The 14,886-nt window shown below is 34.1% G+C and overlaps 1 protein-coding gene across 1 annotated transcript in view; it reads right to left on the bottom strand.

The window, feature by feature from the left end:
• Nucleotides 1–208: 208 nt before the first annotated feature.
• The window catches only part of DNAH9 (dynein axonemal heavy chain 9), a 581,066-nt gene continuing 566,388 nt past the window's right edge, over nt 209–14,886 (bottom strand). Inside the window, exons 67-69 of the mRNA XM_051995550.1 lie at nt 12,392–12,574; nt 5,852–6,241; nt 209–448 (exon numbers count right to left, since the gene is read on the bottom strand). Of these exons, the coding sequence (XP_051851510.1) occupies nt 221–448; nt 5,852–6,241; nt 12,392–12,574 (801 nt within the window). The 3' untranslated portion in view covers nt 209–220. The remainder of the gene's footprint in view (nt 449–5,851; nt 6,242–12,391; nt 12,575–14,886) is intronic.

Raw genomic sequence — 14,886 nt, 5'->3', positions numbered from 1 at the left:
ATTTGTCTCATCCTAGGATAATACTTAGCTTTTCCTCAGCAGGGGCAATGCTTTCACTTTAGAAACTAAAGTCACAAATCCATTTAGATCCATTTTAAACACTTGTTTCCCTTTCTCGCCTTAGCCTGTGATCAAAGCAAGCTGTATAGTCTGCATAGTTGATTCCCTTAAGAAATTTCTCGCCTATGCCTCAATGCCTTCAAGAGCTTCTGACAGAAACTTAAACCTGCAAAAGCAAGGCCACTCCAGCTAATACCCATTTAGATGGGGCTTCTTTAGTTTTCAGATCAAATGTCCAAACATAAGTCGGTCCTCGCTGACGTGTCTTATATACAGGACAGAGATAGGTACTTCGGTTTTCTTGCTTATCCACAGGGATAGCTCTGATGAATATCACAGGCATGGGAGGAGTCAGATCTTTCAGCCTGGCCTCTGTGATGATTCCAGCCTGGGGAGAAGAGAGCATAAAAATAGCCATGAAACGTATCCATTCCAATATCTGTCTGCCAGAAGGACCAAGGAAAAGACTTGTGAGACGGTATAAATATTTGTCCTGAGATCATCCTAACAATTCTATCTCCCCAACATCTATTCCTCCTTTTATTTCTACTGCTGCTACTTAAATAATGATCCTTATTACTATTCTATTAGATGGGGAGAAGTGGGGTTTGTTAGTTTATAGTCTTTAGGCCAAATGTGCCTCATCAATTTTTTTTTAAATAATAGTTTTTATTTTCAAAATATATGCAGAGATAGTTTTCAACATTCACCCTTGCAAAACCTTGTTCCAAATTTTTTCTCCCTCTCCATTCCTCCCTCCTCTAGACAGCAAATGATCAATATATATTAAACATGTACAATTCTATACATATTTCCATAATTATCATGCTGTACAAGAAAAATCAGATCAAAAAGGGAAAAAAATGAGAAAAAACAAAAAGCAAGTAAACAATAACAAAAGAGGTGAAAATATTATGCTGTGATCCACATTCATTTTCCCCAGTTCTCTCTCTGGGTATAGATAGCTTTCTCCATCACAAGTCTATTTGAATTGGCCTGAATTGCCTCATTGTTGAAAAGAGCCAAGTCCATCAGAATTGATCATTGTGTAATTTTTTTTGTTGTTGTTACTATGTATATTTTACTTAGCACTTAACATTTTTCTCTCTGGCTTTTTTGAAATCATCCTGCAACTTGTTTCTTATAGAACAAAAATATTCCATAACATTCAGCCATTCTCCAACTGTTGGACATCCTCTCAATTTCTATTTCCTTACCACAACAAAATGTGCTGCTACAAACATTTTTGTACATGTGGGTCCTTATCCCTTTTTTATGATCTCTATGGGATACAAGTCCAGCAGAGATAATGGGTTTTGCACAGTGTAATAACTGTTTGGGCATAATTCCATATTGCTCTCCAGAATGTTTGGATCAGTTCACAATTCCACCAACAATGTATTAGTGTCCCAATTTTCCCACATCCACTCCAACATTTATTATTATCTTTTTTTGTCATCTTAGCCAATCTGAGAGGTATGTAGTGGTTCCTCAGAGTTGTCTCAATTTTTATTTTTCTGATCAATAATGATATAGAGAATTTTTTCATATGACTAGAAATGGTTTTAATTTCTTCATCTGAAAATTGTTCATATTCTTTCACCATTTATCAATTAAAGAATGGCTTGTATTATAAAATTGAGTCAGTTTTTCTATATATTTTATAAATAAGGCCTTTAGTCAAGAACTCTTGGATATAAAAATTTCCCACAGTTTTACTGCTTCCCTTCTAATCTTGTCTGAATTGGTTTTGTTTGTAATAAAAACTTTTAAACAATATAATCAAAATTATTCAATTTGTATTTCATGATATACTCTAGTTCTTTTGCCACAAATTCTTTCTTTCTCCACAGATCTGAGAGGTAGACTATCCTTTGTTCTAATTTGCTTGTGTCTGAATCATGAACCCATTTCGATTTTATTTTGATATAGGGTATTGGGTATTGGTCAATGCTTGGTTTTTGCTTTATTGTTTTCCAATTTTTCCAGCATTTTTTGTGAAATAGTGAGTTCTTATCTCAGAAGCTGGAGTCTTGGGATTTATCAAACACTAGATTAGTATACACATTAGCTATTGCATCACATGTTTTTGTATGGTTTCTGAACTATTTTTTGGTTTGTTTTTTGAGTTCTGTTTTTTAATTCGTAATAATAACTTACACTTACATAGGTTTTTAGGATTTATAACAAACTTTCCCCACAGAAACTTTAGGTAGTGCATGCATTGCTGTTGCCCTTTTGCAGATGAGATAACTGAGACACAGAGAAACTAAATGATTGGGACACGATCACAAAACTTAGGTCAGAGCTGATATTTTAATTTAGGTTGTTTGATTCCAATGCCTTTCTATTCCAACATGAGTATAGTTGGTACCATATAATCCTTCACACAGTATCAAACTAGCTTACGTACCTCCAAAGGTTAAGTAAGCATATAGTGTTCTAATAACCTGTCTTTAAGGAATTGGGGTGGAAGAAGTATGGAATTCAGATCCAGGTTGTGGCCCAAAGGATACAGTCCACATTTAAGGCATCTCCTCCATCACTGGTCTGGTAGCAGTAGAAGTGGCTAGTGGCTTTCTCTTTGAAAAGGTCCAGAATAATTTTATTACAAATTGGCCATCATATTGCCCTCAGATGGATAATTGGACAAGGCAAATCTTTGGGGTGTATATTTTTAAATACAGTTTTAAGTAGTTGGCTAACCTCTCTTCTAGATTCTAGACATATCATAACATCTTCCATTTTCTATTCCTTCTAATTTATCCTACATATTGTTTATACATGTCTAGCAAAATTCTTTGCCCAAAACTATCAGTTTGTGTTTTTGAAATTGTTTCAATCTAGACCTACACTAACTTTCCATTCTTCTAATATTCCTTCCCATGGAGTCTGTGTACTTACCAAACTAGACTACTATGTTCAGCATATTCTTCTTCTCCAAGTCTTAGCCTATTGTATTTCATATTTTCTTCTTCCATACCTGTGCCTCCCCCCTCCACATAAATTTTTAAAAGTTTTTCATCTTAAATATAGCTTTCCTGATAAGGTCTTTTTATAATTTATTATTCAATAGATACTTTTCTCATTAGGGATCTCATATAAGTGCTTTATTATATGTTTACTATGTAATAATTTGTTTTATTCCACTGCTAGAGTCCAAGGGGAGATACTACCTTATCTAAACTTAGTATTTCCTAGTGCATAAGAAAACTGTTCTAGATATATTAGATGCATGATAACTGTCGAATTGTTTTTTGAAAAATAGGAACATTTCCTACCCTTTTCTCTCTAGGTCCATTGTGGATCTATGAATTTGTATGAATTCTATAAATTTGTATGAATTCTATGTATGAAAAATTCTATGTCTGTGAAAAAACTCATGTCCAGCCTATATCATGAGGAAAAATCATTTTTATTAGACTCATGTCACAGTTTCATATGTGAAAGGTTCCTTAATAGCAATCTAATCCAACCAGCATTAGAAAATGAGTCTCTTTTACAACAACTAGTCTTTGTTTAAAGACCTCCAATCATTGTGAGGTATTGTTATCTTAAGAAAATTTTTCCTGATATTAAGCTTAATTTGTTCCTTTGCAACATCTACCTGTTATTCTTGGTAGGATTCTTTTCTGGGGCCAATCTAATTCCATTCCCACACAATCTTTTATCCACCACTTCAGATTAATATTCCTAGTTCCTTTGTTCCTTGCTCAGAAAAGTCACACAGCTAGATAATCCCTTTTGGATTGGAGAAATACATAGTCACATGTTCTACATGTGAATAGTTTTTAAAATATTGCAAAAGTTCTTAGAGAACCTTTTGTGCAGAGCAGCAAATTAGGTCTGTGTTTTTAAAGGACACCAATGTGATTGTTGAGATTCTTTTTGCTAAGTTATAGCTATATATTTTTTCCATTTCTTCCCATTGTTAAGGGAAAGAGACTTATGAGCAAAACAGATCTTCTGAGAAACTTATAATGAATGAGTGAGGCAAAGCCTAAGTGAAATGTTCCATCACAATGAAGATGGACCAAGCAGTGTTCGATCCCATTGTTTCTGACATATAATGAAAAGGGAGAGTAGAATTGGAACTCTGGTGAATAATTTTATGTGGTGGAAAAACATTAAGTAGCATATTGTTACTAGGAAAAAAGACATAGTTAGAGCATTTCTATAGTATTCTCAGAGAATGGAACCTTTGGTCTTAGCATATCAGTATCCAATATGCTATATGAGTAAGTGAAAATAGTACTTAAAAGTGTAAGGAACAGTGGCTGAATCTGACATTGAAGAAATATACAAATTCTTTAAAAGAAAAATTCTTTAAATAAGAATTTAAAACTACTTGGATTGTTTTTCAAGTGTCTCAAAATGGGGAAAAATCTGCCTCACTCACTGGAAAAGATCATGGATATTTACCTTCCCAAAAGGTGATTAAGAAGACATCAACTCCTGAACTATATTACTAGTTTATCATCCATATAAAATCTTTTAAGAATTGTGTATATTATTTTTTATAGAAATAGAAGGGAATAGTGCAAAAGGACCCTTCAATAAATTGGGTTTCATGTTGTTCAATCATGTTTTAGACAGAAACTGAAAATAAGCTGGCTGTTGTCAAAATAATATAGGGAGAGGAATGAGCCAGATTTAAGTATGAAATGCTTTCAGTAAGTCAAAGTTGCTCACTGATGCAAGAAGTCCACCAATATTCTCATTATATGGCTGCATATCATGGGATATGGTTTCAACCTTTTAACTTTTGCATCATCCTTTGTTGTATAAAATAAATTGGGGATGATCACTGAAGGATGACACTAAGATTAAGAAGGATTGGGAAGCAGGATTTTTTTTAGCCAGACTTGAAAGAAGCCAGGAGGTGGAGCAATTAAGTATTCAGGAGGATATAAGATGTAGGAAGACTGGAAAGTCTTGTAAGTAAATAGACTGAAAGGGACTGCTACATGAAGAGTATTAAAACATAATATGGTATTTGATTTCAAAATCCTAAGAAGCCTCAGGAGTTTATTGAATAGGAGTATGATACAGTCACATCTGTGCTTAAGGAAAATTAACTTGAGGCAAAGAAACCAAGGAACAAGCTATTTCAATAGTCCAATTGCGAAGTAATGAGAGGACCTGCATCAGGGGAATGTCAGTGTCAGGGGAGAAAGCATATATGAAATGCATCAAAAGGCAAAACTAAGAGAACTTGGGTGAAATAACTTGCCCTAGGTCACACAGCAAGTGGCAGAATCAGAATTTGGTCCCAGACATCCTGGCTCCCCTCCAATTCTCTTTAAAATTTTTTGATGCCTTTTTTTTTTTAATACTTTGTAGTAACTTTCTAATGATTCTCCCCACTGCAAATAGAATCATTCTTGTAAAATAACTGTTAAAAACAAATCAATGTGTTGGCCACATCTGACATGATGTCTCATTTTGTACCTATATCCTAATCTATACCTATACCCAACTCCTAACATTAATTTCCTGAGAAAATTCTGGCTCCCTCCCCCTTCCTCGCGCCCCCCCCCCCCCCAACCAAATACACAGAGCAGCATAAAATGTAATGTGAAATATCCTGAAGTCTGGAACTAGCTACCTTTACTCAAAGCAGTGTTCCTTGTTTGGAAAGATACGGCTATAAAGTTTTGTCTGACTTCGATAAGGAAATTAAAATTGACCAGTTAGAGTGATTTATTGTGAATATTTCTGATTACTTTAAGCACTTGAAGACATTTGAACCTCAAATGTCAGTCAAAAATAACTTGTCCCCAGTTATTACCTGTATATCCCAGCAGGCTCCTTCCATGAAGAGACCATGAACATAGGCCCCTTCCCGAGGTGGGCTACTGAAATCTTCCTGGCTCCTCTTAGTTACTTCACACTGTAGGGTCATCTTATCCAGTGGCCACTCATTTTTGTGAGCCATGGACTGCATGATGGCTGTCAAGAATGACTGGGGGTTAAAAAAGCCAGCAAGCCAGACAGTAGAGGGCAATGTGAAATCTCCCATCCATCTCTCCAGCTCTTTGATTCGGTTGAGCAGATCCACAAACCAACTTGCCAGGCCTGTTGTTGATGGGTATGCCTTCTTGGCCCATGACTCTGGTACAATATCCAGATACAGAGCACTCTGTAAACTTTCCATATTACTAGTCATGGTCAGCTCACCCTAAGGATAAAAAAGCCAGAAAATAGACAATGAGAAAAGATAGTCAGGACAAGGACCAATGAATTAGATTCATGCAGGGATCCTATTACAGGAAACCTTTAGTTGTAAAGGATATCATTTACTATCACATAGTAGATTTGGATTTTTGTGGTATGTTTTCTGGAGATTGATTCCCTAATGCCTGCAACTATAGTACTTGGTACTATTACCCTGCAGCATAGTAGTGGGTACTAGATGAATGGTGAGACATGAAATGGTGCATAGACTTCTTATTCATTGATGAGATTAAAGTACATAGGTTTACATACACTTAATTATTAAAAATAAAAAAGCCATTAGAATAAATTATTTAACTGTAGGTTCTAAAGTTTATAAAATGCTTTTCTTACCACAACCATCAAGTAGAAAGCATGAATATTTAAATCTCCATCTGAAAGATAATCTACTATAATGTCTGGCATATATTCACTTTAAAAATACTTAAAATTAAAAAAAAATTATAGCTTTTTACATACAAAACATATGCATGAATAATTTTTCAACATTGACCCCTGCAAAAACTTCTGTTTCAACTTTTTCCCTCCTTCCCTCCACCCCCTTCCCTAGATGGCAGATAGTCCCATACATATTAAATATGTTAAAGTATATGTTAAATATAATATATGTATACATATTTATACAGTTATCTTGTTGCACAAGGAAGATCAGATTTTAGAAAGAAGGTAAGAAAAAACAAAAATGCAAGCAAACAATAACAAAGAGTGGAAATGTTATGTTATGATCCATACTCATTTCCCACTGTTCTTTCTCTGGGTGTAGCTGGTTCTGTTCAGATCAATTGGAACTGATTTGGATCCTTTCATTGTTGAAGAGAAAGAATTGATCATCGTGTAATATTGTTGAAGTGTATTGTTATAGGCCAGAACTCTTGTACTTAAAACAAGGATTCTTATAAGATGATAAATCAGTGGAATTGATAAGACAATCGTTATCTAGTTTAGCATGGTGATTAATAGTTCTCTAGTTCAGTACATATATTTAGTACTTAATATAGTTCTACAAGAGTCACACCTACAATGATGTAATTATAATAAGAATATATAACAGCCGGAAGGTGGAGGCTGAAGCACAAGCCTCAGACTCAGAGAAATTCATTCCATCTTCATGAGCCTCGTGGTGGCTAGGCTGTCCTCCTGTTCCCTCCACTGAGACCAAGGCAGGTCTGAAAGGCTCTCCAGAAAGCTGCCTAGCCCCAGGTAAGGGGACAGTAAAGAATTTGGATTTTATCCCTGGCTATTCTTGTGGTGATTACTCTGCTGAAACGAAGGCTGGTCCTGAGACCTCCAGAAAACCAACCAAGAACACTAGTGTATAATGATCTCCTGGTTCTGCTCATTTCATTTAGCATCAGTTCATGTAAGTCTCTCCAAGCTTCTCTATATTTATCCTGCTGGTCATTTCTTATAGAACAATAATATTTCATAATATTCATATACCACAGTTTATTCAGCCATTCTCTAATTGATGGGCATCCCTTCAATTTCCAGTTTCTAGCCACTATGAAAAGGGCTGCCACAAACATTTTTGCGCATACAGGTTCCTTTCCCTTCTTTAATATCTCCTTGGGATATAGGCCCAGCAGTAACTCTGCTGAATCAAAGAGTATGCACAATTTGACAACTTTTTGAATATAGTTCCAAATTGCTCTGCAGAATGGTTGGATCCGTTCACAACTCCACCAACAAAACATTCCCACATCCTCTCCAACATTTGTTATTATCTTTTCCTGTCATCTTAGCCAATCTAACAGGTGTGTAGTGGTATCTCAGAGTTGTCTTAATTTGCATTTCTTTGATCAGTAGTGATTTGGAATACCTTTTCATATGATTAGAAATAGTAAAAATGCCTTTTGATAGATTAATAAGGAAACAGACTCCGAGAACTGAGACTTGGTCATATATCTAGGAAAGGGTAGAATCAGACACCTTTTATTCCAAATGCAGCCCCATTTCCCCACACTATGCTGTCTAAAATACTTGGCTCATTAATAGCATTCTGACTTAGTTTATACTTTCTTTCTGCATTTATTTAGCAGTTTCACTTCAGAATGAAATAAGGATCAGTTCAGAATTAGAAATCACTATTTTTTTCTGTCCTCAAGAAACAAGATGCCCCTTCAACTTTTGTAGTAACTATTTTTAACTTTAGACATTCTCAAACAACATTAGTAAGTGAAAGTCCTTGAAGAGCAGAGGCTGTGGGAATACATTGACAATCCTAATGATCCAGCTCTCCAAAATGTAGATTTCAAAAGCAGTCAATTTAGTTAATCTCTAATTTAACTCTCCCAGTTAATTAATTCCATGAAGTTTTGTAACTGGATTTAGCTAAAAAGCCTGGCAGTTCCCTTAAGAGAGGCAACCCCCACTTACTTTCCTAATACTTTTTATATTCCCTGACTTTTATAATTCCCTTCTCTTATAAAGCAGGGACTGCTCATCATATCAAGCTAACTTTAACATCAACAATTGTAAGGGTCAAGGGAGGAGCCATGCACAGTGCAACCAGGAAGTAGAAAGACCTTGAAGTCTGAGATCCCCGGATATAGTTTTCTTTTAACAGTGCGGACCGTTGTCATGGGCAGAAGCTCTGGTGGCATTGAGCATCATTTATGGGAGGTGTCTCCTCTAATTGGCTATGCATGTGACCATATAGACCCGATATAAGCTGTGGAGACCAGGAAGTAGGAGGAGTTTTATTAGGAGTTGACTAACAGTGAGCAGGAGGACAGAAGGGCAGGGTGTGAACATGTGGATTAAAGATCTTAAGCTTGCATGTGGCAGTCCTCAAGTGCTCTGTCAAACGTATACAATCACTGCTTGATGAGGTGGACAGAGGTCTGATTGAGGTAAGATTGGTTGAACCACTATGTGAGACAGTGGCCAGAGATTTTTCTGAAAGCCTGGGAATTGGGAGTGACTGTTAATAGTAGTTTCTGGGTGGGAAACCCATTGGAGATATCTGTAAGTATGCTCTGAGTTCTTCCTTCATCCACCCAAAATAATTATCTTTTGGATTCACCCAAAACTTGTGTTTTCCAAATATTACTGAATGTTTTACACTTGCTGAAATAAATCTCAAGCCATCTTGCCTGGAAACTGCCTTATTCTGGAAATTGCCTAATTTTATATGCTGACCATTTAATTGTTCCTTATATAGTCTTGCTTTCTTTCAATATAATGTAATCCCACAAAGACTTGAAAGGGGACATACTTTTTCCAGTTCTCTTCTTTGCCAAGTGACCTACTAAAGTTCTTTTTAAAACTTTTTCAGGTTTTAGGATTTATTCTCAACTGACAAGGTCTAGAGATTTTTGTATTGAAAGTTCAATATATCAGTAGTGAAACATAGCAACCAAAAAATGGAAATATAAGGTTTATAATGAGTCAAGTAGCCATAGGTAGGGATAACAAAAGCTATTGCCCATATTTATCTATATCTATATCTATCTATCTTGGTTACCAAATCATAATCTGAGGAATGTGATATAAAGATTTTCCCAATAATGTTTTCTCTTAAAAAAAACAAATTTATTAATTTTGTGTAGAAGTTGTTCAATTTCATGTAATCAAACTCATCTGTTTTACCTGTTTTAGATGCCAAACCTTGTTTGATTAAAAACACTTCTCCAATCCATAGTTAAGAAAGGTATATATTCTTGCTTATCTTTTAATTTTTTTTATTGTATATTCTTTAATATTAAGTCCACATATCCATTTGAACTTATTGTGAGATATGGTAAATATTTAACAATTTACTGCACAACACACTTTTAAGTTACAACTGCATTATTAACATATTCACCATCATATTTTTAAGTATAGATAATTAATAAAATAACAAGTGAAGCCCTGATTCATAACATTTGCTGATTTCTGAAGTATCAGTGCTCATACTGAAGATGTGACAATTGGTCCAATATGAGTTGGCTCTAGTATATTCTTGAATTTGGTCTAAATCTATTTGGTCTAGGCCTATTTTCTGTCAGACTGTTTTCTAGTATTTCCAGCAGTTTTTATCAAATAAGGAGTTACCTCTTAAATAATTTGTATTTTGCAATTTATTGAATACTGAATTATTGAGCTTCAGCCCCCCCATTTTCCCATTGATCTATTCTATTTTTAAGCAATACCAAATGATTTTTGATCACTTGATTTATATCATAATTTGAGATTTATAAGTGTTAATCCTTCCTATTATTTCCCTTGATGTTCTCGATCTTTTGCTTTTCCAAATGAATTTTGGTATTATTTTGTTGTTGTGTTAAGTATCTGCTATATTGATTATATAGCATTAAAATTAAAAATTTACTTTGGTAGCATTTTAATTTTATTGTATTGGCACAGTCTAGCCATGAGCATTGATTATGTCCCTGGCTATTTAAATTGTTCTTTACATTTTTAGAGACCACATTATTATTGAATCTATACAGTATTTTATGTTCTTTGGTAGATTGATTCACAAATACTTTATTTATTTTGTAGTGATTGTACATAGTATTTCCCTATCTATTACTGCCTATGGATTTTGTTATTACATAGAAATACTGTTGACTTTTCTGGTTTTATTTTGTACCTTTGTTGAAGTTATTTTCTCATTTAATAGTATTATTAGTTTGTAGCCTTTATTTGTTGTTAGCATAATGTAATGTTTTTTGTAGTATAACTGCAATTTTGTTTTTGGATTTACTTGATACACAATAAATTTTCTTTCAGCCCCTCATCATTATTCTATTTATATTTTTATTTTACTGGGATATTTTTTGTAATTAACAGATTTCATGTTGTTTCTGATCACTCTTATTTTATTGGATTATTTAATCCATTTACATTTGAAGTTATGAGAGTTAACTTTATAATTTCCTCCATTTGTCTATACCATTGCTTTTCTGAATTAGAATTTTTTTATCTCTTCTTCTTTCTTCATTAATTTGTTTCCATTTCTGTCTTTTCTAGACTTTTATTCATTGATTCATGGTCTTTATACTTATCCTTTCTTTAGGAAAAATTTAATTCCATGATCCCTCTGGAATTAAAGCTTTTAAAACACCTAATTTGATTTCTCTCTTTTTTGTGGCTTTGTAGACCTTTTGTCTTCTTCTTCTTTTTTTGTTATGCTCAAAAATACTCTTTAAAATATTGTTACTACTTGTTTAGCCTTGGATATACCACTTATTCTCTCTGGACCTCACCTTATCTCTAAAATTGAAGGTTGGATTAGATAATTTATTACAACTCTACATCTGTAAGAATATAGTAGAGAATAAGTCTCAAAGATCCTGGATATAGATTAGGATTCTCAGATTTAAACAAATTATCATGTGTACTCTGAGCAATGTAAAGAAACTTGATAATTATCAAGTTTCTTCTGTGCAAGCACATGTCTACTTTTATAACTACCTTTCACATGCATTTGTCTGTCCTGTGCCTTGGAAAGTTGCCTCTTTTGTTTGTTACTTAATCAAAAGTGGCTGGCCTGGGGAGGAGAGGAGTTAAAGCTGGAGTTCTTTCCCCCTACCTCCTTCTTTGCTGGTAGCTTTGTGATGAAATACTTCGTGTCCTTTTCTTTTGTCTCCTGCATCCAAAGAATTTGGACCAGAGTTCTGGGTTTAATTTTTGTGATTCTATGATCATAGCAAAAGTTAAAAAGGAATAGAAAAAAGTAATTTGATAAAATTAACCAATACTTCAACCATTTCACATCTATGGCTTCCTCATCTTTGTAATGAAGGAGGTGAATTTTTTCAACTTTTCTTTGGGGTCAAGTGTGGTAGCTTTGTAAAAATTTTGTAATTCTTTTGTTTGCTTCTGTGGTTAATTTTTTTTTTTTAAATAGTTTTCTCATTCTGGGATCAGTGGAATAGCCTGGAGCTACTATGAGTTAGCATAGCATAGCATAGCATGAGTTAATAGTCAACTTTAGTTTCACTGCTTCAGTCTTCCTACTATATATCCTAGTTATCCTAAGTTTCACTTATTAGTGAATCATAATCTTGGACAAGTTTACTTTGCTTTGGAACTGTTACTCTTATCTTCCTGTATACAACTTTTTCTTCCTCTGGCAATGACCCCTCATTAGGAGCTCACTTACCTTCAGACCCAGATCTAATTCTTTCAGTGAGTGCTGAATTTCTCTGATAAGGAGGTTCATTCGTTCACATTCTTGGAAGATGACCACAATGTAAGGGTTACGTTCTTCCACCTTAGTCATCAACTCTGCAGTGTTAAACTCTTCAGTTATTCTCTCTAATATTTCATCTAGAAAGGCTTTTACCTGCCCCCAAAAGAGAAACACCAAATCAATAATGGACTAGAATTTTCCCCATTTAAGTAAATTTAAAAAAATTAAGGTGATTGATTTTATTTTAATTTTTTTCACTTTATTTATTTATTTATTTTTGGCTTGACATCTGACCTAAGAATGGCTATGCATAAGTCTGGCAATAATGACAGCTCTCATTAATATTATTTTATGGTTATAAAATACTTTCACTCTTCTAATTTGAACCTTACAATAACAATGTTATCAAGCAGGGAACATGCACAATATTTTATTGGATTATTTAATCCATTTATGTTTCCATTATATTTTAAATGAAGTGAAGTTAGTTTGAAGTGAAGTTGTGACTGGTGCAAAATCATGGTCCAAGTAAGCACAGTTGGGACTTAAATTAAGGTATTTGCTACTGGATCTAGTGTTTTTTCTACTATCTCACACTGCCTGTTTGGGGAGATAGTTGATAAGCATTAGAATGCTCATATGAGTTTGTGTTAAATTAAAATTGAAAAAGATGAGATTTTTATCCTACTTTTCACTCCTGTCACTAACAGCACAGAAATACAGTTTCTAGGGAAAATGCTGATGCAAAAACTCTTCTCATAGTTAGAAAGAAGCCTTTTGGTCTGTCATAGCAAAAAATGGGAATAGGGTTTAAATGACACCTGGAAGCTATTACTGATGATTGGAGAAAATTGCCATCACATTTCTGCTTCTAGAGTTGAATGTGGAGAAAACTTCATAAATTTCTCTGTGCTCATTTGAATATTATCTACAAGGAGATGGGTTTTGTTATAATTTGAGTAAATGGAGTTAAGCCCCATGAGTGAAATATCTTTAATATTGTTAGGGGACAGGCAAGGCAGTTAGAGGAGAGAAAAAGAAAAATGATTGAGTGTAATTGGGAACAATAAGTTTAATACTAGGGAAGAAGGGAAGGAGGGCAAGAAAAAGAAAAGTATAATCTGGGGATATTAAGATGGCAGAAAATACAGAATTAGTAATTTTAACCATAAATGTGAATGGGATGAACTCTCCTATAAAGAGGAGGTGGATAGCAGACTGGATCAAAAGTCAGAACCCTACAATCTGTTGTTTACAGGAAACACATTTAAAACAGGGAGATACATACAGAATAAAGGTAAAAGGCTGGAGCAGAATCTATTATGCTATTATTCAAAAAAGAGGTAGCCATCCTTATCTCAGATCAAGCAAAAGCAAAGATTTATCTAATTAAAAGAGATAAGGAAAGAAACTATATCTTGCTAAAGGGTACTATAGACAATGAAGCAATATCAGAAAAATGATTGAGGAAAATGTGTTTCTTCTAAAATCTGGGTCTCAATAATCTGGAAATCCAGATTTCAAAAATTATTAGGAATACCACCATTAAAAGTAGGAATCCAGATATGGTGAAACTATCATTTAAAAAATCATCATTGTTCTGTTCTTTAAATAGACTTTTTAAATATACAGAAAGCAAAGACTTTGTGTAAGCAGAAAAGCAGATTAAAGTCTCAGAAGCTTCAGAGAAAACTGTTCAGTATTTACTGAGTATTGATAAAGAAGAACAGAAGAAAGATAAAGAAAAATAAACTTTTCTTGACTGAAAAAGAGATATCCATAGAATCAAACAGACAGGAAAAAACAAGGAAAAGAAAGAACAGATATGTACTCTTCTGTTTTGTAAAAGAAAAAAAACTCAGCAAACTGGCCATGGAAAGCAGAGACTCCAGAGATTCATGGAGTTTGCAGCTATTTTTATCCTTAAAGAAACTAATAGAGTGAGATCCAAGTCTTGGATTGTAGCAGTGTAGAGAAATCCAGGTTAGCAATGAATTTATCTGTAAAAAGGCATGCAGTCCTTTAAGCCATTAGGATTTATAAAAAAGATACAGAGGAAAGCCAAGGGTTTGTTAAATACAGATTGAATCAGCTGCGTTCCATGAGTTCAATTAACTTGTATATAATTCATTTCTTTTTTTTTTTTTTTTTTTTGGGGGGGGGTGGTGGTGGTGGAGAGATAGGGCAATGGAGTGAAGTGATTTGCCCAGGGTCACACAGCCAATAGCTGAGGCCAGATTTGAACTTAGGTCCTTTTGATTTCAGAGCTGGTACTCTATTCATTATAACATCTAGCTGCTCTTCTTTTTTCATTTTTTAACTTGTATGCAGTTCTTTAATTCTCCTTCTATCTTTGCAATTAGCAATTAAAGTGAGTACTTATACATACACACATAACATATGTAATTCATATATACAACACATATATAGTTAATGTGTATCAGCTGTTTAGACAAAGTCTTAGA

Source organism: Antechinus flavipes, chromosome 4 (genome assembly GCF_016432865.1).
Source record: "Antechinus flavipes isolate AdamAnt ecotype Samford, QLD, Australia chromosome 4, AdamAnt_v2, whole genome shotgun sequence".
NCBI lineage: Eukaryota > Metazoa > Chordata > Mammalia > Dasyuromorphia > Dasyuridae > Antechinus > Antechinus flavipes.
The sequence above is the reverse complement of the archived record's forward strand: the minus strand, read 5'-3'. Positions and strand labels throughout refer to the sequence as shown.